The sequence below is a fragment of the Callionymus lyra genome, chromosome 19 (assembly GCF_982586985.1).
Source record: "Callionymus lyra chromosome 19, fCalLyr1.hap1.1, whole genome shotgun sequence".
Lineage (NCBI taxonomy): Eukaryota > Metazoa > Chordata > Actinopteri > Syngnathiformes > Callionymidae > Callionymus > Callionymus lyra.
In genome coordinates this window covers 10,357,440-10,381,958 of record NC_141836.1, presented here as the reverse complement: position 1 = coordinate 10,381,958, position 24,519 = coordinate 10,357,440, and the positions used below count along the sequence as shown (strand labels likewise).

Genomic DNA, 24,519 nt, shown 5'->3' with positions numbered 1-24,519 from the left:
TCATGGTATTACTCTGCAAGGCTTCATGGTATTACTCTGCAAGGTTTCATGGTATTTCTCTGCGAGGCTTCATGGTATTACTCTGCAAGGCTTCATGGTATTACTCTGCGAGGCTTCATGGTATTACTCTGCGAGGCTTCATGGTATTTCTCTGCGAGGCTTCATGGTATTTCTCTGCGAGGCTTCATGGTATTACTCTGCAAGGTTTCATGGTATTTCTCTGCGAGGCTTCATGGTATTACTCTGCAAGGCTTCATGGTATTACTCCGCAAGGTTTCATGGTATTTCTCCGCGAGGCTTCATGGTATTACTCTGCAAGGTTTCATGGTATTTCTCTGCGAGGCTTCATGGTATTACTCTGCAAGGCTTCATGGTATTACTCCGCAAGGTTTCATGGTATTACTCTGCAAGGTTTCATGGTATTTCTCTGCGAGGCTTCATGGTATTGATTCGCAATTTTTAATAGTATTACTCTGCAAGGCTTTATGGTATTACTCTGCAAGGCTTTATGGTATTACTCCACAAGGCTCAATAGTACTACTCTGCAGGGCTTCATGGTATTACTCGACAATTTTTAATAGCATTACTTCATAAGGCTTCATGGTATTACTCTGCAAGGCTTCATGGTATTACTCCCCAAGGCTTCATGGTATTACTTGGCAAGGTTCCTTACTACTACTCTGCGAGGTTCCGCAACACCATGAGGCTTCGTAGTCATGAGCCCAGAATACTCAAATCCATACTGCAGCTATGAGTCATGCACTCACAAATCGTGCCTTATATTGAGGCGTCTCTCTCGGTTCCACAACACGTTAATAACCAATTTAACAATGACCTTTTCATCCTCCAGGCCCAGTCCTCGACCCAGCCCCGGTCTTTGTCCCAGCCCCCGACCGAGCCCCAGCCCTGGACGCAGTGACACCACCCCCCCATTCCTTCATTTGAGGGAGCTGCAGCTGAGCTCCGACTTCATCCCTGGACTGGACAGGGCGGCAGAAGGAGGAGGGATGTACAATAACAACCATCACCACAAGGTTGGACTTTGAACATTGTTACTGTCGGAGCATGTGTGTCACCGTGGCTCAGGGCTAACTCTGGCTAAATCACTGTCTAGTTGTCCTACTTCAGCGCTAATACTGGAGCATTAATTGTAGGTTAATCTGTTGCTAAATTAAACCTGGATCGTCATTGAAGCCGCAGTATCACAGAAAACTAATGTTGCGGTTGATTTATCATCACAATTATTCTTCTTGCAGTTGGAATCTGAAGGTCGTTGACTCGTTCTGAATATTCTGCCTTCTGGAATTAATGAATGTCCCGCGTGATATGGAGAATACTGCGGCTCATTATTGCTTATTAATAAAGTTGCCGCGCGCTAAGGAAGCAGAGGTCGGAGGTCAAGCAAACGGCTATAAATAAATCAAAATTGTTAACAAATGAATTAATAAACGTAGCATCTGAGCTTTTATTTTGTAATCCATTTCTACAACAGACTGATGTTCTGTGATATGTTTTATTGATGGTGTTAATACTCTACGTTTGCATTAATAATGAATAGAAGATGGTGGAAATATTCATGTGTGACCTTTGATCCCCCCGCCCCCCCGCAGCACTACCACCACCACCACCACAGCCCTCTGACGATGATGATGATGATGCCGGGCCTGACGGAGGAAGAGTGCCAGCGCTACCAGGAGCTGCTGGAGGTCAAATGTCACTACGACAGATACGTGGGACGCAAGGAGGCCGGAGGGGACGGAATCAAGGATGAGGAGGACGAGCGTCTGATGTTGACCGTGAGCGAGCACGAGATGGCTCTGATCGAGGAGGAGCTGCGTCACCTGGAGTTCAAGTGCCGGAACATCCTCCGCGCTCAGAAGATGCAGCAGCTCCGCGAGCGATGCATGAAGGCCTGGATGATGGAGGAGGAGACGGCGGGTCGACAGAGCTCTAATGACGCCGGTAACCGTGACAACTGTCAACATAAAATGTCACCTGGAAACGCAACGAATCTGTGGTGCACTACCATGATTTTTACACGTGATTCTACCATGATTTTTACACGTGATTCTACCATGATTTTTACACGTGACTCTACCACGATTTGTAAACGTGATCCTACCACGATTTTTACATGTGATCCTATCACGATTTGTAAACGTGATCCTACCACGATTTGTGGACGTGATTCTACCACGATTTGTGGACGTGATTCTACCACGATTTGTAGACGTGATCCTACCACGATTTGTAAACGTGATTCTACCACGATTTGTAAACGTGATTCTACCACGATTTGTAAACGTGATTCTACCACGATTTGTAAACGTGATTCTACCACGATTTGTAGACGTGATCCTACCACGATTTGTAAACGTGATTCTACCACGATTTGTGGAAGTGATTTTACCACGATTTATGGACGTGATTTTACCACGATTTGTAAACGTGATTTTACCACGATTTGTAAACGTGATTCTACCACGATTTGTAAACGTGATTCTACCACGATTTGTAAACGTGATTCTACCACGATTTGTAACGTGATTCTACCACGATTTGTAACGTGATTCTACCACGATTTGTAAACGTGATCCTACCACGATTTGTAAACGTGATTCTACTACGATTTGTAAACGTGATTCTACCACGATTTGTAAACGTGATTCTACCACGATTTGTAGACGTGATCCTACCACGATTTGTAAACGTGATTCTACCACGATTTGTGGAAGTGATTTTACCACGATTTGTAAACGTGATTCTACCACGATTTGAAGACGAGATCCTACCACGATTTGTAGACATGATCAACCACGATTTGTAAACGTGATTCTACCACGATTTGTAAACGTGATTCTACCACGATTTGTAAACGTGATCCTACCACGATTTGTAAACGTGATCCTACCACGATTTGTAAACGTGATTCTACCACGATTTGTAGACGTGATCCTACCACGATTTGTAAACGTGATTCTACCACGATTTGTGGACGTGATTCTACCACGATTTATGGACGTGATTTTACCACGATTTGTAAACGTGATTTTACCACGATTTGTAAACGTGATTCTACCACGATTTGTAAACGTGATTCTACCACGATTTGTAACGTGATTCTACCACGATTTGTAAACGTGATCCTACCACGATTTGTAAACGTGATTCTACTACGATTTGTAAACGTGATTCTACCACGATTTGTAAACGTGATTCTACCACGATTTGTAGACGTGATCCTACCACGATTTGTAAACGTGATTCTACCACGATTTGTGGAAGTGATTTTACCACGATTTGTAAACGTGATTCTACCACGATTTGAAGACGAGATCCTACCACGATTTGTAGACATGATCAACCACGATTTGTAGACGTGATTCTACCACGATTTGTAAACGTGATTCTACCACGATTTGTAAACGTGATTCTACCACGATTTGTAAACGTGATCCTACCACGATTTATAAACGTGATCCTACCACGATTTGTAAACGTGATTCTACCACAATTTGTAGACGTGATCCTACCACGATTTGTAAACGTGATTCTACCACGATTTGTAAACGTGATCCTACCACGATTTGTAAACGTGGTTCTACCACGATTTGTAAACGTGATCCTACCACGATTTGTAAACGTGATTCTACCACGATTTGAAGACGAGATCCTACCACGATTTGTAGACATGATCAACCACGATTTGTAGACGTGATCCTACGACGATTTGAATAGGTGATCCTACGACGACTTGTAGTCGTGATCCTACCACGATTTGTAAAAAGGTGATCCTACCACGATATGTAGATGTCCTCCTAAGATATGTAGATGTGATCCTACCACGATTTGAAAAAAGGTGAACCCTCCACGATTTGTAGACTTGATCTTGCCATGATTTGTAAACGTGATCCGACCACGATATGTAGACGTGATCCTACCACGTTTTGTAGACTTGATCCTACCACTATTTTCTTCTAGTAATGGACGACGACGTCGACGACGACCCTCATCAGCTGTCGGCGATCAACGAGCTCCCGGAGCGATCGGACGACAAGGACACCACGAGCGCCTACAACACGGGCGGCGAAAGCTGCCACAGCACGCCGCTGGTCAGCACCGAGCAGATCCAGGCGCCACAGGAGGAAGATGACGAGACGGGTCTCAGATCTCCACCTCCTCTCTTCCCCCTCGGCCGCCTACCCCCGATCAACTCCCCCCTCACCCCTCGGCGGCACAGACATGAGCGAGACCGAGAGAGGCGCCACTCAAACCTCATGAGCTCTTTCTCGCCGAGCACGGCCAGGAAGTACGAAACGGCCAACGTGTCCAGATCCACTCCTTCCACTCCCTCCAAACTAAGGTTAGAAAAAAGTCCTTATTCCTGCGTACTAAAATATTAACGTTTCCTTCAGATCTTTCCCCAGAGAATTGGGGTCTTCGTCGATAAGGGGCGTGGCTGATGGAGGGCGTGGCTCCAGAACGGGTAAAAAAATTAAAATTCCGAACTACATTTTTTGATTAATCTCAATCTCATTTACACATGTTTTCCCCCTATTGGCACTGAATACTTTTCTCATTACGACTACTTATTTTGGGACGGAGAAGCGGAAAATTGATTTGATTGAAATGAATTAAAAAGAAATCTAATCATGTTTTCTAAATGATTTGACGCAGTTAATAATTACATGCAAAGTTTAAAGTCCCTTGCATCACGGCCACCCGGTCGGTTAATTTGTTCGATCGATGTTATTTAATTGTCACTTGATTCTCTCTCCTGGGGAATCAAGATTTGATTAGTTTGTTATGAGATTTTGTAATTAATTCTTTATGTTATTTACTAAACAGTCAGACAGCCGGACCCCCTTGTACTTTTTAATAGATACGCTCATAGATGTTTTTCTTAGATTTATCGCTTGATTTTTAACGGCTGGTTTAATTAAAAGTACTTATAAAAGTGCAAATATAACGATGATAAGAAGTACAATTTTAATTTAGGAGATATTTTTAATGTTTTATTGTCGATAACCACCTTAGTTTTGCATTCATGGCTATGTAACCCAGTTTAATGTGTATTTGTTCGGTGCAGTCCTCAGCCGACCAGAAGGGGGCAGTGCAGAGTCCAGTCCGTACTTCAGCCGGCGCCATCAGGTCAACCCTCTCGAGCGATACCAGAGCTGCATCGCTCTTCCCTCCGAGGGTCTGGTGGACCCTCTGGACCGGGTGAGGGACCGGAGGAGGGGCGGGATGGAGGACAAGGGGTTCGGCAGCGCCCCCGCCAGTCCGAGGAGCGTCAACAGCGCCCCCTGTGGGATGGAAGACAACCCAAGGGCGTCGAGGCTGGGCCTGGCTTTACCGCTGAGCCTGACTCAGTCTTTGCCCACGGCTTCGCCGCAACGCATGGAGTGGAAGGTAAAGTGCGGAAGTACTATTTAATACATTTATTTAGAGGTTGAATTGGTTCGTTTTATTCATAAATTAATTCAATAATTTGTATATTTAAAGCTTTACTTTATTTTATTTTAATAATAAAGTGAAAAACTGAAATATTTTTAAGTAATTCAAACATTTTTACACATGGGGTTTAATTCCTTTTTGGGAATAATTCCAATATAAATTGTCTAAACTCAACAGTAATTGATTCATAGCCTTTTGAATTCAATTTTAAAATGTTGGTCACATGATGCCTGTGTGTCGCGTGATTGGCTGAAAGTTTGATCAAGTAGTTTGACACTATAATACCAATATTTATATAACGCTAATTATTGGAATTACTTTATCAAACTGTAAAATGTAAAACTTGACTATCGAATGTTTAAAAAAAATGTTTTTAAATTTTGAAAACATTTGTTTTCTTTAATACAATTCAAAAAAATTATTTCAATATACAAATAATAGAATTAAAACGTTTCAACATTTAAAGTGTTAAATTCAATCTCTCAATATTGATATACTTCCATAGTAAAGAGAATAAAGAGACTTTTAAAGTTGTTTTTTTTGGATTATTTAGCTGAAAAGCTAAATTCCATGAAAATAATTCCGATTGAAGTCCAGTATCACGAGGTCCTTCTCCTGCAGGTGAAGATCCGCAGCGATGGAACGCGCTACGTGGCCAAGCGTCCGGTCAGGGATCGCCTGCTGAAGGCCAGGGCCATGAAGATCCGAGAGGAGCGCAGCGGCATGACCACGGACGACGACGCCGCCAGCGAGATGAAGCAGGTGATTGAAGTCGGCCCGAGAGAACTCGGCGGGCGACGACACAGGAATGCTAACGTGGAAACACTGCAGGGTCGATACTGGAGCAAGGAGGAGAGGAAGCAGCAGATGCTGAGGGCGCGAGAGTACAGACGCAGGAGGGAGTTCATGATGCAGAGTCGCCTGGACTACCTGAAGGGAGACAGGTGAGGTGGCTCCAAACGTCGTAGGTTTTGGATCCCGTTTCAAAACCTTTTAATCTCCAGGGATGTTAACGCAAACAAAGCCGAGGATCAAAGCTTGGCCGCCCAGGTCCATCTCCGACACGGTTCCCCCGGCAACCACAGCGTCTCCTCCTCGCCCGGCGGGAAGAGGGTCACCAAGAGGAGGAACCGGCGCATCTTGGACAACTGGTTCACCATCCAGGAGCTGCTGGCCCACGGGTCCAGGTCGCCGGACGGGAAGAAGATCTACAACCCTCTGCTGTCCGTCACCACCGTGTGAGAGACCTTTTTGAACTCTCCTCCGGACTCGTCGTCTGGTCTCAGGTTTAGGACTCGAGGGGGTCTTCATAAACTTTTGCTCGGAGACGGTTTGGAATGGAAGGAACTCTGCAGTGAGACGGTCGAGTCTGTCAACTTGTGGTGTTCATGTTTGTTCCTGTGGTATTTGTAACATTCTTAGAGGCCTACCACGTGCTTTTGATTTTTGTACAAACCTTCAGTGTCTTAATGAAACTGCTACAAGTTTAAATGACTTTCTCTTTTGGGAAAATTCCTGGATTAAAATAATACAATTAAAAGCCCTTTTTTCTATTGAATTCATGACTAAACCTTTAAATTGCAACTTGCAAACCAATCTTTACATTATTCTGTTCATAAGACATTTGTGAAGCCAGATTGATCAGAAAATGAACTCTAAATCGGTAACGAATAACTTTTGTTATTTATTAATAATATATAAGATATTTATTATCGTTATTCTTAACATTCTCTTGCTTTTTTTGCGGTTTCATTGAATGTAGCCAATATTAAAATGCTTTACTATAAGTCGAAACCCACTCAGTATCAAGTACTGAGTCAAAATCTAGTCAAAAATAAGTCGTGTAATTTACCTTTTTACTTTTGCTCTTTCTTGATTCAGTGATGAATCCTTCAAAATAGTTGAGGATCCAGATGAACAACAAAGTGTTAACTTGCCATGTTAAAAAATATCATTAAAAAACGTTTTGAATTCCCTAATTGACATACAGTAGATGACAAGGCGAGTTGAATGTTACCTCAAATTCTGATTATTTTTTTTATCTTCAAAAAAAAAAGATTGAAGGGCGGAACAATTTTATTCCCTGTCAATCTGTCCTCCCCGATCAGCACAACCTTATTTATTTTGATTCATACAAACCACAAAAGTAAATAATGTCATTTAACATTATCTGTCTCTATGGGACATATATCTAATGTTTATATCTGGTTTTAAAATTGTAATACATGTCCCTCTTTTCTACTTTTTTCCAATTGAAAACGGTTCTATTTATTGACGTGTCTGTGTGTTGTTTGTTAAACATTGTGTTTTTATTTGCACAATAACCATGAGAAGATTTGAGTGAGCGGAGTGAAGGCGACGTGGAAAACTTGGGTACCGACTTGCATGGGTTTTCTCTTCGGTCGCTGGTACATCATGTATTAATCTAGACTATGAAAAATACATTTGTAGTGTTGGCAGATTGTGTACAAATAAATCTGTGTGAATTTAATTAAAATGGATGTTGTTTATTTAAAATTGTTGCTGAATATACACTTTATTAAATAAGTTATCTACCTTCGTATTATTTCTCTATCTTTGGATCTATGCTGACCTCTGCTGGTTCAAAAATATATCGTATATTTAACGCAAAAATATATATATATATATATTCATAATGATTTAAATCCTTTTTTGGTTCACGATTTTAACAAACAAAAAAAAACGTCAAATTTATATTGGTTTTGGGTGTAGTATTAAAGGTTTAGAAAGGCAAAATAAAAATGTATACCTACAGCATTATTGCCAGCAGGTGACGCTATAACCCAATAAAACTACCTTCTTGAGGTTTTTATTTTGTAACACCTATAATTGCTAAATATCTTCTGTGTTGGGTCTTTATGACTCATATTACATTAACCAATTCAAAGTAAATCAAACGAACATTTATTTAGAGAGAAATCACTTGGAGAAAAAAAGAAACTCAAAATAATGTATTGAAAATATTGCAAATAAAATAGTCAAGGATGTGCTCTCACTCATTTTTCATGGCGGTGCAAAAATTCTCAAGTCACTTTTGATTTTATTTTTTATGAATCCCTTTCATACAAAGTGCGAGGTCCCTATCATGCCTGGTTGCACTTTTGTTATCATTTTTGCCAAACAGCTATTAGATAGTGTATTCGTTTTGTAAACAAATAAAGAAAAATCTACAATTATTTATTGATTTATACGAAGACAATTGTATAAATTCATTAGAAATCCTATAATATAACCATGTTCTTCTTTCTATAGTTGGAAATATATATAAATTTGAACCTAATCCCACATTTAAAAAATAGTGTTATTTACGCAGACAGCATGAATATATCATGAAGGTATCAGACAGAACTAGTCTTAAAATAATTGAAAACAACAAGAAGCACTTTTTTAACACGTTTAATTTGTTAAAATCAAGCGCCAGAAAAGCCTTTGACAACAGACAGACAGGGCGTTATATTACAATGATGGTGATGATGATGATGGACGGCATCAGCTGGAACCTTCACACACAGGAGCGCACCAAGGGAGAAGCAAAAATGAAAAACAAATAAAAGTTTGCGTACAAATACACAGAATCATAACAAATACTTCTTCCTCCCCCGCAGCCGAGTACAAGCACAGGTGAACAACTATCAAGTACAGCACAGCTCCTGAAAGCTCGTGATGTGAACGGATGGAGGAACTCTCCAATAAAATCATTACAAATAGTTCAATTGATCTGGCGTTACATCGACTGAACACAAGAGGGCGCTGCAACAATCACATTGGTGCTTAAAGGCTTCGCGAGACTCGTTGAAATAAATATACTTGATCCGTTTTCAGCATTGTCGTGATTCTGCAGCGAGCGTATCAATTGTGTAGCAAAGAGATTTTCATTTTTTGGCTTTTATTACAAAATAAAATATCCTGAAGTGTTTGATCTTGGTTTGCACCTCCATTCATGCTCCTCAGAGAAATATAAATCCTTCATCCCGAGTTCTTCTCCAAAGGAATGTTGGTTCGAGTCCCATTTCTTCATCTTTGTTTTGGTTTCCTCGGTGACGGTAACAAACAAAGTTTTAATTCATTGTGTTTGGTTTAGTCTTTTTCCTCTTGTTGTTGTTGTTGAACAATATGAACAGAAATAGTAAAGCTGCATCCGACATGATAAATCGTACAAAAAAAACATGTGTAATGGAGGGAAAATGACACGTGACTTCCGAATGAAAACCCAAAAAGGAGTATTGTAGCGACAAAGACGCATTTCTACCAAAAATGCCACAATAAAAAAGGCAGTTTTTCAGCATAATAACTTATTTTGAACAGATCATTTACAGAAAAAGTGGATTTTTGTGCAGTAGCAGATTCACATGGGGAATCTACTGAAGGACGTTTGTTTCTCAAACAAGTTATTTTATGCAAAAGTATTATTCAATTAATTTAAATTAAACATGAGGGGGAAAAATATTTAGGTAAAAAAAGAGAAACTTGGCTGAGCTATGAGCTATCTTGGTGTGAAAAAAGTAGAAATCTGTTGGATTTTTGCTTGATTTTTAGTTAAAAAATATGTCTTGAGTAGAGACACCAACAGATGTTTAAATGACCAAAGACGTAAATCATAAAGTGGCGTTCAAAGACTCGGTCGACCACTTTAAAGACAGTTGTAGACTTTAGAATTGTACCTGGAAAATGACATTTAAAAAAAAGAAGCAGATTTGCATTGTTGTGTTTCCTCCTGATGTGAATGGAAAAGGCTCCAGAAGAGTTTGAGAGATGATGGATTCAAGGGTAGGAGGTGGTGAGAGGAGAGCAGGCAATAACGCTGCCTCTTCCTCTGTGCTGGTTTGATGGCGATACAGAAAGTCTTCTCTTTCTTCAGGTGGTCGAGGGGCAGACGACAGGACGTCTATCGTCAAACCACGGCGTTGAAACTGCGAACCTGGGTCTGCCTCTGTATTTTGTGCACAGAGCAGGACGCCGCGTCTTCCTCTCCTGGTCCTTGGCGTTCCGACTCGCGCTCGCGTTTCCCTGTGATTCCGCCTCTCGAGTGAAAGAGTCCTGGACACGGAGACACGAAAAAACACCGTTAAATGCCTCGTCTTGACCATGTTTTGAACTTATTACTTTAAAAAAGTTTTGTAATCCCGGCGAACGAGAGGTTATAAGAGCGGAGTCCATTATCACGTAATAATGGCTTCACTCCTCCTCCAGCCAGCTGTAATCACGCCCGCTATGTTTATACAACGAGTCCTTTGGAGGTGGAGACCTTTGTTCATATTTGTGTTGCATTTAAGCTTCCCGCCGCTAGATGGCAGCAGTCATTACGTCCTCCAAAGACACAATTGAATACCGTGAGATCCTCGCAATGACTGAGGACGAGAGGATACAGTCGACTCCAGCAGCTTTTAAAGCTGATGTTTGGACATACTTTGGTTTTAAAACATAGTGTTTTTTAATCGTTTTACATCATATCGTTCCCATGCATCATTGATTGTATCGTATCGTCGTAGTAGCGGATGAGAATTTTCCTCACCTGGATTTTGAGGCACAGCGAACTCGTGGTAAAGTCGACTGCTGGTGATGGTCTGACTGGCGTCTGGCACTGAGGGATATCCTGCAACGACCAAACACACTTTTTGTTAATATTGTGTAGAAGGAAGATCACACTAACATCATTGTTTTAATCGAGACTGTGTGTATGTTGTGTGTATATTGTGTGTTATAGTGCACCTTGCTGTTGCTTTGGAGGCAGCGACGGTGCACGTTGTTGCTGTTGTCCGACGCTCCTGCTTTCTTTTTCGTGGTCAAAGTTGAGCAGGATGCTGCCGCTCGCATTTCCTGTCGTGACGGAGGTCCCCGACACCCCCGAACCTGAAGGACAAAAAAAAAAAAAGCTATTATAGACCAATCATTACAAATAATTATGATAGAAATAGACACATTTCCACTGGAAGCCATTTTGTCTAAAAAAAATAATGTCTTAAATGCTAATTAGGTTTTTTTAAGAAAAGGTCATTTTCTAATGACATTTATGATTAACTTATAAAGAATGTGAAGAAAGGAACAACCACGTCTGAGCTGAGCAATGGCAAGTGGCGCCACCTACTGGCTAAACCAAAGCATTACATGTATTATCATAAACTGCGTGACTCACTAAAACTCTTCGTTTTCAATAAACTAAGTTGCTTTTTTTAACCGTTAAGCTCATCACGCATGCAATACGCAGACACACGTGAACATATATATATAAATATATATCACTTGATGCCTCAACTCTCAGTGGCAGGCGGCCATCTTGTAATCTATGTTTTGATTAATTTCGGAGCCATAAAAGAGAAAAAGACTTACATTGTGAGTTGTTGTTGTTGCTGTTGTTGGTCCCTGGTTGTTGCTCTCCCGGCGAGTAGGCCATCATCGCTCCATTGCCATTGCCATTTGTGGACGGAACAGATGCCAGCAATCCTGGGAGAAAAGAAGTAAAACATCGTTTTTTATTTGTCTTTGTTTACAATAATCGTTTGTGATGTTGAAGAAAAACTTCAACTTTCTAAAACTGTTATTGGGCTTCAATATTTTTAAATGAATGGCAAGTGTAAAAGAGAGCGTCTCACCTAAGCCCCTGTATCGACTCAGTTGTTGGTAGATCTGCTTCATGCGTTCGATGTTGAGGCGGCTGGCCTCGGCGTGGTGGACCATGGGCTTGGGGTAGTGGACGCCGATGACGCACCGGGCGGCGATCTGCACGGACTCCGGGGCGTTCCACGGGTCGTAGATGTACTTGGCGGGGAAACCTCGGAGGACGGGTAAATACCGTCTGGAAGCACAGGGAGGATTAGATGTGTGTGCTTGTGGAAGGTGGTTCGTCAGGAGGAGAAAAAACATGAACAAATCTAAATAAAGTCAATATTTTACAGCATTTAACATGAAAAATGTAACTTGTAAAGCAAATATAGTGAGTTGTACATGTCTTTCATGTATGATTTATGGATGTTAGACATGTTTTCTTTCTTTGGTTGAAATTAGGATCTTTCAAACAGTCACAACACAGTAAAACTACAGTAAAAAAAGAGAGTGAAATAAACAAACTACCAGCACTGACGTTAGTTAAAGTCACAGTGCAGACGAGAAGGAAACATGACCAACATTTGTCGAACCAGAAACGACACTTTACCAGTGAAGCCAGAATTAAAACCAGGTCGAGATCGGAGCGACGTATGGTGACATTTCTTCTTTTTCTTTTTCTTTTTTTTTTATAAATCCAGGGCTGGTCCACGTGACAAAGAGAGGCCACCTACCTACACTTGGTCCGATCTTACCGAGTCCGAGGAAGGGAGACAGACGGGATAGAGGAGGGGGGCAAGTGGAATTGTGGGTAGTGCAGCCCAGAGAGAGGGATGGGGGTGGGATGGGGGGGGGGGGGGGGTGTCTGTGGCGGATGGTGGTCCGGTGGCTACAGAGATTGACCCAATGCTAGGAGAGATCACTGGTGCTGCTTTAGAGACGTCTACTATAAGAGAGCAGAGCGCTTTAGACCCCACCCACCTGACCCACCCAGACCGGAGCAGGTGCATAGTGGAAGAACTTCATCATCAACCATACCTGAATTATCACTTTTGGTTAGAAAAGTTATTTTTCTTTAATATAATTTCGACAAAAAACAAATAACTAAGGTGTTAATGATAGAAGTCTTCAATTATACCTCACATGCTCCAGGCCTGACCCGTCCACAAACCTCCCTCCCATGATCAGACAGTGGCGTACTAAGAAAAGAGCTCACCCTACTCCCTCTGCCCTTTAGACTGTAGACGTCGTCTTTTAGGTGGTCAGCCGACCCCGCATCGTCCCGTCTCAAGGCCACAGCAGCACATTTAAGGCGGGGCAAAACATGGAGGTCCACTCATGTCAACGAAAGTGACCACAACCACAGATGAAGACCAGAAGCCCAGTAGTAGAAGACAGTATGAGCTTTTTACGCTTCACCATTATATATAGTATAATATATATTAAGTTTTTAATAAATATACATTAGAAAAACTATTTTAAAGTGCTAATTTTTACAGTTCGATTCATGCCAAATTCACTTTTTAATAAGTGGTCCCTTTAAAATAATTACCGCAGCCACCTTACTTATGGTGCCAACAAAACTCCCATAATGCCTCTCTACACTTTTGTTAACACAGTATTCTATTTAAATTCTATGTCTATGACATCCATCTTTCCATGTCAAAAAAGATTGAAAGCTGCGATTGGTTGGCTGGGCGGCAAAGCATTATGGGAACTGGTCAAGTAAAAGTTACTGAGAAGAGGTTGTTGAGATGGATGACACATCATCCAAGTTTAAATAAATGTTTTAAGATAAAATAAATCAAATGTGGGAATTTTGTCAATCTCTAAACAATCTTTAGCAAATCTGCAGCTGACAAACTTCTCACCACCTTCAAAAACATGCTTCATAATCCTCTAAACGACCCTTCAAAGAGGTTGAAATCCCTTTTGGGTGGAAATGAGAAGCGACCAAATGACCGACCCGCCCCGAGTGTGCTGCTGGGCCCTGATCAAAGACCCGTCCATCAGGGTTTGCAACAGTACTAGAGCGACCGCAACAAAGATTCTCACTTTGCTCCGTCAAGTGGCTGGAGGTGCGAGAACGGCCGATCGACTTAAAAGCAGTCGGCTACAATCTAAGATGGAGAGAGGGAAAGCTGAACTCTCTCCCCGATCCAATGGAAAGAGATGAGCCAAAACAAAGACACAAAGCATCCAAAGAAAGTCAAGAAGTCTAAAAAAAAATCAAGTTCAGCAGAAACCACACGCACTCACCAGACACTTCCAAAACATTCACAACGGGTACTAGAATGAACCAAAGACAGGACTAGTTTTTACGGAAGTACTGCCAATGGGAGTGAATTTCTTTTCCGAAAGCATCAACAAACATGTTTAAACGAATTGTCAAACATGTATTAACGTATAATCGAACACGTTTAAATGTATTGACGATCTCTTCTTCAGAAACACGTAAAAAGCGGAAGTATTTTACCTTAAAGATCATTGAATTAACACTTTAACGACGACAACGACGGTACGTTTAAACGTGTTCGGTAATACGTTCGAATGAGAAGCACACTCAAAAGAAACTCACTCCCATTGGCAGCACTGCCGTAAGTTTTCCACACAGAGAAGTTGAACGTGAAGCACAGGGACGCTGGAAAAGTAAGCGATGAGGAAGTGAAGATGTGTTTCCTTTTTTTGTGACTTACCAAGAGAGCCGAAGTCCCATTTGTCCCTCTCCCTATCTTCTCGTTACTCCCTCCAGAATGGTTTGGGGTAATAACTTCTGAACGTCTTGTTTTTTTTAGATAATATGGAGCATCACAAATGACGATGGTTCGATCCTTCAGTAAGGTTGGATGTATGTCTGGCTCTCTAATGAAGTGTGTGTCGTGCAGGGAGATGGAGGGAAGAAGGGTGCCATCCAGCGGGGATCAGCGGTTGGCACCATGTGTTCGATGCCAAGAATGTTACCCACCTAATGAAGTCCCCGTTGGGGTCGGTGCGTCTGCCGAAGCCCACGGGGCAGTAGCAGTGGAAAAACTGCTGGAAAAATGAGCTGCAGGACAACCACATCCAGCTGCCGGCGTTCACGCTCCAGTCGGCGTCCAGGATCAACTCCTCGAACACCTGCGGCGTCAGAACAACAACTTTAGATTCCACTCGAGATTTTGGGGGCTCTTGACGTGCTCACCTTCATCCCCTCCTCCCAGCTGATCCATAAGTCCCCTCTGGTGAGGAAGCAGGCGACGGCGTGCCGGGCCAAGTGGTGGATCCAGCCCTCCTGCCTCAGCTGCGTCATGATGGCGTCGATCCAAGGGAAGCCCGTCTTCGCCTCGGCCCACTTCGCCAGCGCCTCGGGGTTCTTGTCCCAGGGGATGCGAACACAAATGGGGTTTCCCTCCATCTTGTCGAAGCGCGGGTTGTTGGTCGCGGCCGTGTAGAAGAACTCCCTCCAGAGCAACTGCCCATAAAGTGAGAGTGGAGGGGAACTGTTCTTTTTCACCTGAAAACAACAATTCATGCGTTATTACACATAAACACAGCACAGGAATTGGTTATGGTGGCAATACAGAATATTAATATTAAATAAAATGAACAAAATAAATAGTAAATTAGGCACAATAATTAAAAATAAATGAAGAGACATTACTATAAATTAAATAAAATGAATTACATTTAAATAAATATTGATTTCTCTGCTCGTCTTTGACACACACGGATGATGCATTCAATGACTTGGGGATTGACCTGGTGCATTCAAGACCATAGGACAGTTTTGAACAGCAATCGCTTCAATGAAGATATGAACACATGAATTTGACATTGTGGATTTGATGAGTTCACGGTTGTTTACACTTGTTTCTTTTAGTTTTTTTAATTGTATTTACTTTGAGTTTTGTATTATTTGTTATCCATTTCCCTTTAAAGGGTGTTGTGTTTTAATAGTGTTATAGAAGGTGAATTGCTTCCTTGACTCTACACAGTCCAAAACAACTTGGATCATTGACTGTAGCTCACCTTGCGGTAGAGGTCCGTCAGCTTGAAGTAGAAAAGGCGACAAGACAGGCAGCCGAAGCGCAGGTAGGGGCTGAGCCCCGTCGGGCTGGCCAAGAGAGAGTTGGCGTTCATTCTGGGACGCTCAAAATTGGCCACCCATGCCTGAATAAAATAAAATAAAAAACACCAGTTTAGCCTAAATACATTTTTATTCACTTATTTCTTTGAGGCAAATTAAATTGAACACTTCCCACCTTTCTCTCTAGATGGCGCTCGATTCTGGCCAACGCCTCGGTCTCTCCACCCGGCCACACAGCTGTGGGCAGACCCTCGATGTCGAAGCCTACAAAAAAAGCAGAACATTAGTATGTCGGCGGAAAGAAAACGTGCCGCTCTTTAGGAGCAAAGCCGATAGTTAACAAGATCAAGTCAACAAGCAGACGACGGACATCTGGACCCGGGAAGCGTGAAAGGAGATGTACTGAATGGGACTCGGACCTCTGGACCTGATTAGACCTCGTAAGAGGTTTAACCGTGTCACAGTTATTGGGGACGGATGAACAGCTTGTTTGGAATAAACCGTGAGTGAACGGAGCCAAGTTAAAAAAGGGGTTTGTATTTAAAGCTCTGGATCTTTAACGATCAATCAAACGGAGCCTTGAACAGGTGTCGGCAGCAGATGGGAACAGTCTTGATGTACTATCAATAGAAACCCGTTATCCGTTTTTACAGGCAGAGTATGAGTACTGTGGCTGGTTTTGTATCATCATTTAAAGCAGTCAAGTTTACTCACCAAGCTCCTCCAGCGATGGTACCCCGTACTTGTCTCCGTGGTCATCAGAAATGGGGGTGACACAGCGACCCATCGAGCTGCCCGACAGCGTCTCCTCAGGCATCTCGGGTGGATCCAGTCGACTGATGAGCGTCTGGAAACGCTTGTATGTAAGGGGGGGCTGCCCACCGTTCAGCTCGATGATCCTAGAGGAGGAGATGGAATTAATTTTAAATAGAAATGACGTACGATCGACGGGACGCGTCGAAAGTGGCATCTTTCTTACTTGTCCAGGTCGTAAAGGGTGTGTGAAGTTTTGACCATGACCTCCACTCCTGCCTCCATGGCCAGCTTTTTGATGGCGGCATCTCGCTCTTTACCAAATGGCTCCGAGTCATACTCGAATGTCAGCCGCGAGATTTTCCATTCCTGAAAAAAAAAACCCCTTAATTATCATCTGAAACCAACATGGAATGAGAAGAAGAACATCTCCATCGTGGACTTGCACTGACCTTGAAGAGCCGCGGGAACACGTTGGCTGGTTGGCCCCTGATGACGAAAAGCCGGGAGTTGAGCTTCCGCAGGTTGGAATCCAGATCCTCCAAACACTGGAGGAGAAACCTTTAAAAAAATAAAAGTCTGATCAATAAATTGCTATTGCTGCATCTGACCTGGATTTTTCTATTAAAAAAACAAGGGATAATTTAATGAAAATCAGTAATTAATTGATAAATAAGTAACATTCAGCATTCAATTTTTTATTATTATTAATATTTGATTAGTGTAGCATGATAACATGATTCTAAATCTTAAGTATAAGAAAAAAAAAAAGAGGCTTCATGAAGTTATTTATTGTGTTAAAATAGACTTAATAATCATTTACATTCTGCCGTATTTTGCCTGAAACCTCCAGCTTCCACCAGCAGGGGTGAATATTGCTGTGATCTTTTGTTTTCAATTATTAGAACAAGAATCTCTAATCCAAAGTCAGTTGAATAGAAAGTGCTGTAAATTAACACATCAAAAATAAACGTATATATATATACGGGTCAACAGTCAGAACAGTCAGACCAGTCAGACCGTTTTCACTACGACGACACAATTTGAAACAATAAAACACAAACTGTGATTGTCGTCAACCAATTACATTCATTGTAAGAAGAAAATGAGGCTTGTCATTCAAAGCCTCCAGAGGCGAGACATTTGTGCGTCATATAACATTAACTTTCTATTCAGCCTGTTAAACGGAAAAAAAAGCCATTTTCCATCAGTTTTGTCTGCAATTTGAGGGTCTATTAGCGCGTATCCGTCAGATGACCGGCCGCGCGAAAAATGCCCCAGAAGAAGTAGGTCACGATCACATAACCACAATTTTTCTTACACTGGCACACTAACCCACATCTTAATCTGTGATTTTCTAATAACAAATCGATTGATCGTCTCCAGCTACACGGCAACAGCATCTTTTAATGATTGGCAGGTCCATGTATGAGGGGTTTCAGTAAAAACTATTCATCAGTGTGCATCAAAATATCAATATCTATTTAAAAAAAGTGAATTTCAATGAGTAGAAAGTAAGTAAATTTTAATCTACCTCCATTATAACAATTAAAATAAGACAAATGCTGATGTCAATTATGATAAATTAGCTTGAAAAACTACAACGCAATATTAAAACAATGTATCTTATGCCTCACCTGATGAATGAGCATGTATGCCAACATAAGCCTGGCACAGTTTAAATTGGATTAAGCTTTTAAACGGGAGAGCCTAAACCTTCCTAACATCGTGACCCTTGTTCAAGATAAAAATAAAGGAGTTAATTGGATAGAGAGTCTGGAAAGAACAGTCAAGCAGGTGTCATGGCAGCTGGATTGCTCTTAATGCCGTTCTAACCCTAAATTTAGCCATCATTACTGCTGTGTTGGCATATGTTTTGTAACGCTGTAGCAATACACTCACGATACCATTTGTCTCGCTTCAATTTTTAAAATGCATTAAGGCCAAATAAATCACAAGATGCCACTAGTATTAACTCTCTTGTGATTAAATCTATAAACTGTCAGCCAAAATGTTTCCGAGCATCAATTTTAAAAGCAGCTAAATCAACTGTATCCTCTCGTCCTCAGTCATAGCCGGGATCTTGCGGGACTTCATCGCTCCTTTCGCTGCAAAGGACGCAATGTATGCTGCCATCAAGCGGCCGTAAGTTTTAAATGCAACACAAAAATTAACAAACTATGCGAATATTTACATGTTAATTGTAAATAAATAAAAATAAAATTTCAATAAAGTGTGTGTAAAATGTTTTTTTTACTTAGAAGAAATATGATAAGAATAAAACTTGATTTGAAAATAAATATCAGTGTATCTTTTATTATCACATCTTTCCAAACTGCATTTGTTGCTTTGAACCTTTTAGGTTGTTTTTTTACAAACAAACCAAAATACAATAATCAATAGATTATTGATGCGTATATCCTGCCAGTCAACCGACAATAATGCAACCATGCAGCTTCTACTGTAGGTCAGTTTTATAAGAGCTGGATCACTGACCCAAAATTGACTTGATCCACAAATAGCATCTTTGATTAAATCAAACACAGTTGGAAAATGGGCGTTAAGAAGAATAAAACCAACCTCTAAGAACATGAACCAGTTTGACATCAGAAACAGAGAAATACTGACATCTGGTGGCCTGATTGTGTATTGCAAAACAAACATCTATTTGGTTCCACGGGGTTTTGAGCCTCAGAGGAGGTTTTTCAAAATAATATACCTGAGTAATAAGCAGATAAGAGATCAGATCTTACCTCCACCTGTTGACCCCGACATTAGAAGAGCCTGCAAACCACGGGTCGAGGAAGTACACACAGCGAACCGTGCCGGCCCCTCGAATCGCCTCCTGAAGTGCTGGGTTGTCGTGGAGACGAAGTCCCTTACGGAACCAATGGATGGAATTCGGAGCCATATTTATCTGCAAAAGAATGTTAAATTTGAGTCTTTACTTCTGGTAGAACAATAAAAACGGCAAGGTTAATAAAAAAGATAACCCTTTGCTCTTTCCTATAATACTTAGTCGGAGTAGTGTTAAAATGGAGCATGATTTTCACTGTGAATATAACATTGTAACTGTTGCGTAGAGATTTTAAACACATAAAATGCTTTCCCCAAGTTGTGAAAATTATTTTTTTATTTGAATTTTGCGATTTTATTTGAGAACATTTTTTACTAGTTGCAATTATCAAGCCTAAACTCAGATTTTGCAATACATACAAAGCACACAACATACTTGTTGCAAACAATTTATTGCAAAAGTTACTTTCCTTTTCTTTTTTTTCAAGTAAAACAAAGACCCAAATTAATGGTGATGTTGTAATACATGATTATTGCATGCATTATTTAACTTTCTCTGTTTTTTTTTTACCTGAACTTCAAACAAAAATATGCATTCTTTACCATTTGTATTTTTGTTTGGTTTTCTAATGTAATTTACTATTAAATAATACTTATTTTATAATAACTATGAGTGTTTTGCATCATTTTTTGACTCGCATCCCGTGCAGGTCACCCAGGAGAAAGACATTACCTCAATCATTACCTTGTTATTATAGAAAATACATGTAACATCTTGACTACTTTATGGTTAACAAAATGAGTGAGATCATCATCCATCATGGGTTACATTTTTAGGTCCACCAAATATATCCAGAACAACACAGTGGACACAGCAGGAAGCCCAACCACTCATTACCCAGACTGCACATGATTTCACAACAGTGAAGAAGTGACACAAGTGTGTGAGGAAGAGCCAAGTGACGTCAATAGAGACATGTTTTAGTTAGAGCCAGTGGAAGCTTTTCAGAAATATACTTCAGGAATATCGGATAAAGAAAGAATTCCCCAATAGTTAACATGTCAATTTATGTTGTAGGTCGCTGGTAAGTAAGCTATAGAATTATTTGAGATGCACTTTGGCAGGTTTGCTGACGTAAACAGAGGAGCCCTCTAGTGAACAAACGCTTTTACAGACAAATAATCCAACAATTTAAAGCATTTACCCCATTTGTAAAAATGTTCTCTCTGACATTGTCTCCTTAAAAACAAAAATAATTATATTTAAATCAATATATTTATATTTAAAACTTATTATCTCTGACTGTTTACATTTTAAATATAAATTCTTAGTTTTTTTAAACAATGGACACAAGATTTTTCTTCACACTATTTAAACCAATTGTTTTTTTAATCTCTATTGAAGCTTCTACTTGTCTCTCTTTGGGTTTAAAAGCCCCTCACTTAAGTCAGGGTTGATAAAAAACAATAATAATAATAGTTAATAATGATAATGAGTCCCTTAAAATGAAACCACATACATAGATATTTATATAAACAAAACTACTTGTAAACGTAAATGTCATTCATGAAACACGGTTTTCTCATTTCTTAATACTAGTTTTATTTATTTTTAAATTAAAGCGAATATAGAGGAAGTTATATTAAATAATCATTTCTATTAACGATGTAAACTTCTATGGTACCTTGGAGTTATGGAGATGGGAATTAGGTCACGATGTTCCTTATACAACTGTGGAGCAACTAATATTATTCCCCCTGAAATAAACCTTAACCATGTGTAACTACAAAGTAACTACACCGTCAAAGACAATGTTGTCATTTGAGATTAATTCTTTTGAACAGAATTCAGTTGAAAGTCCGAGGAAACAACATGAGAAACGGGGTCACAAGAATGATCCTTACATAAGGAGTGGCGCTGTTTTCCTATTCAATTCCAACTTAATTCACAACCAGAACCCTGCAAAAATGGTTCTTACCGTGCAGTGGCTCCCGGCAGGTGATATTTATGTCCGGTCCAAAGACAAGAGCATTTCTTGCGCTGGTTTTGGAGTAAAAGCGGTTCCCGTGTGACCGCTGGGTGAGAGAAGTAAAGCCTGCTCGCCTGTCTCCAGTCTCACTGTACCTACTGCCCCGCGAGTATGTTTCATAAGACTTGGAGCCACTGCGCATGCGTGGCCTCAATTCGCTCCACTCTCGTGCTGCGTTAAGGGACCAAACATGGAAACCGGAAATAGATCATTTTATCCTAAATTAAAATAGTATAAGAGCAGAATCTTCCTACATCTTTATGTAAATAAACCGTTTAAATATTGTTTTTAATACAAAATAAAATTAAATGCGATTGAAACTCTTTAAAAATGTATATTTTGTCCAACTGTCTTTAAACGCGTCTATAGACAAAGCTTTCCGATTGGTCAGATTGTGGACACGTGTGGTGTGTTGAGTCACGTTTAACAAGCATGGAGCCGCTTGAATCATTCTATAAGCGAATTAAATAAATAAAAAAATGTTTAATAGGTCATTCAATTATTTTTTATTTGAAGGGTTCGTGGGTTTCTTTTTTTAAATAGTAATTTATCTCCAGCTATGTTATTATTATTAATGGTTTAGTTTCATAAAACAAATATCACAGTGTAAAACCTTTTGTTTTTTTTAATTCTTTTTTTAAATTGTAAGTAAGTGAGTAAATTATATTTGTAGAGTAATTTTCCAGACCAGGGTCACAAAGCGCTTAAACAATCCAAACAAATCTCAATAAAATATATACTAAAAATGTCAAGATGCAAGTAAAGAGTTGTTGATTTCTAAGCTTTTCATTGTGAATTACGGTTATTTGAAAAAGCCCATTAAAGTTTGAAGAGAAATGAAACTGTTTATTTCAATTAAAAAAAGAAATGTAATTACTACTGTAATAACTGTGTTCTTTAGTTGGACTTGTTTCATATTATCATGAATGTCCATGGTTTGTGTTTGAATTAAATAAGTCAATGAAATCTTGACGACTTGTTTTATATTTTTATCCATCAATGTTTACGCACTGTACGTATTAATAATCCCCATGTTATTATGGAGCCGTCTAAGAAGCATTGAAGTTGTATATTTCCCCTGAAAGACAGCTCTACATGCAGCTGAGGAGGAAAGTCTGGGCCTCCCTGCCGAAACTGCTGCCCCTGCGACCCCAGACAATTCGGATGACAAAAAAAAAAAACTGTAACAACTACACAATAACTAACACAACGTTAATACACTTTTTTTTCCAACTGCAATGAATTTTAAAATAGATATTTTAATTATGCTTTTAATGATTCAGTATCATACAACAAGCAATATACTGAAGATATTGTGTGAAATGCATTAGAGAATAAGATAGATTAGTATTACAATAGCATTTGTTTAAGGCAAGCCACCTATAATAGATGCGAATGTATGTCACTGTTGAATGTATGTCACTTCGTGACCCTGGTCTGGAAAAGCGCTCTACAAATATAAATGAGTTACTTACTTACTGTGCTATTTGACAGGAAACGTCTGCGTTTGCTTTTGTTTCTTTGACCTTTAATAAATCACACAAGATAAGACTTCACTTAAAAAATAAAGGAGTTGCAGTTTTAGTTTTATCTGTTAGCGATGTTATGACACCTCCCTTGAATATCAGGGGTCACAATATTGTTACGCCTTGAACGTGCGAGTGACGTATTTTCTCAAGGTCGCCAGCTTCTTGCCGAGGACCTCCGAGACATTGACGTTAGTTCGGGAACGAAGAGGAAGATAAAGCTTCAAGTTGATGAGCCACAATAGTTGTAATCTTGGTACGTTCTATTCCAGAACATCACACAAGACTAAATGATGCAAAGTGAAAAAATATTGGTCGCACAAAAGTGTATAAACCAAACAACCTGTGATAATAGTCAGTTTAATTTAATTAATTAAACTGACTATTACACAGGTTAATAAGCAATACTACTTAAATTATCAATTGTGTCCTTTAATGACCCAACTGCTTAATTCAGATGAAAAGTGTTGCGTCCACACATGATGACAAAGTGTCCATCTGTCCACCATCCATTGATGGTTCTCCAGAAGGATCTCTTGAGTCACTGTTCAATACTTGCTCGACGTCATTGACGAGAATAGAAGCTCTTACACAGAAAGAGAATCCTACTCAGACTTGTGATTGATACCATTTTTGACGTCATTTAAATATGTTATTTTTTCAAATTTAGCTTAAGTTTTATTTATGGAATAGTAAAGTAGACATTGATTAAGAGAATAATCAACAAACAAGTGTTTTTTACATGAAAAATAGTTAAAAACATATTAAGCTTTTTAACTGAGAAAAATCTCTAAACTTAGGAAAATGGTGTCACAACACGATCTGGAGCTTGTAATCCATGCGTTTGTGTCTTCTCTACTATTTAAACAGTTTATTTTGGTGTCTAAATAAGAAGGAGCTGTCTCGCCTGCAGTTAATACAAAACTCTGAATTTTTGCAGCGGTAATTCTGACCTGCTCTAGTAGAAGAACTCACATTTCCCCGATCCTTAAATCTCTTCACTGGCTTCCAGACTGTCTTTCAGGATCAATTTTAAAATTCTGGTTCTTACTCTCAGATCTATTCATGGTCAGACCTTCCATCAGTGATCTGATCCAGCCTATCACCCCAGCTCGGGCTCTGAGGTCTGTGGATCAGAATCTACTGATGGTTCCTGAACACGCTTCAGGACCAGAGGAGAGAAATCCTTCTAGGCTGTTGCTCCTAAGCTTTGGAACGATCTTCCTCTCCATCTGTGTTTGATAGATCTACTGACTCTCACACTGGTTCCTTGTGGGTCATAATGTAACACCTTCAGATCCATGTGCAACCTGACACGACCATTCACACG

The 24,519-nt window shown here is 40.1% G+C and overlaps 1 protein-coding gene and 1 pseudogene across 3 annotated transcripts in view; one reads left to right on the top strand and one right to left on the bottom strand.

The window, feature by feature from the left end:
* The window catches only part of LOC148059444 (PDZ domain-containing protein 4-like), a 37,392-nt pseudogene extending 29,572 nt beyond the window's left edge, over positions 1–7,820 (top strand). Inside the window, exons 10-16 of the transcript XR_015709378.1 lie at positions 851–1,034; positions 1,611–1,962; positions 3,982–4,363; positions 4,416–4,486; positions 5,090–5,412; positions 6,079–6,219; positions 6,289–7,820. The product of XR_015709378.1 is annotated as a PDZ domain-containing protein 4-like (transcript). The remainder of the gene's footprint in view (positions 1–850; positions 1,035–1,610; positions 1,963–3,981; positions 4,364–4,415; positions 4,487–5,089; positions 5,413–6,078; positions 6,220–6,288) is intronic.
* Positions 7,821–8,858: 1,038 nt separating this feature from the next.
* On the bottom strand, positions 8,859–21,767 carry LOC148059443 (cryptochrome-1-like). 2 transcript variants are annotated; one of them, XM_087782386.1, is made up of 14 exons: positions 21,613–21,767; positions 19,591–19,754; positions 17,290–17,398; positions 17,064–17,206; positions 16,799–16,983; positions 16,260–16,348; positions 16,027–16,167; positions 15,200–15,511; positions 14,984–15,135; positions 12,069–12,271; positions 11,806–11,919; positions 11,188–11,328; positions 10,991–11,071; positions 8,859–10,515 (listed from the first exon to the last, which is right to left on the bottom strand). In XM_087782386.1, exons 2-14 carry the CDS (start codon positions 19,746–19,748, stop codon positions 10,370–10,372), a joined length of 1,974 nt encoding a protein of 657 aa, XP_087638512.1. In that variant the 5' UTR covers positions 19,749–19,754; positions 21,613–21,767; the 3' UTR covers positions 8,859–10,369. The 2 variants fall into 2 exon arrangements, with proteins under 2 accessions (XP_087638512.1, XP_087638513.1); XM_087782387.1 differs by lacking the exons at positions 8,859–10,515; positions 10,991–11,071; positions 11,188–11,328; positions 11,806–11,919; positions 12,069–12,271 and adding an exon at positions 12,335–14,925 and having other exon boundaries at positions 14,960–15,135.
* Between the last annotated feature and the right edge of the window lie 2,752 nt (positions 21,768–24,519).

Excerpts from the sequence above, each read along its gene's own strand:
- LOC148059443 (XM_087782386.1), bottom strand. The coding sequence starts at position 19,748 with ATGGCTCCGAATTCCATCCATTGGTTCCGTAAGGGACTTCGTCTCCAC. Across the intron at positions 17,207-17,289 it reads TGTTCCCGCGGCTCTTCAAG|GAATGGAAAATCTCGCGGCT; the intron begins GTCAGTGCAAGT and ends TTTTTTTTTCAG. Across the intron at positions 12,272-14,983 it reads CCCAACGGGGACTTCATTAG|ACGGTATTTACCCGTCCTCC; the intron begins GTGGGTAACATT and ends CTGTGCTTCCAG.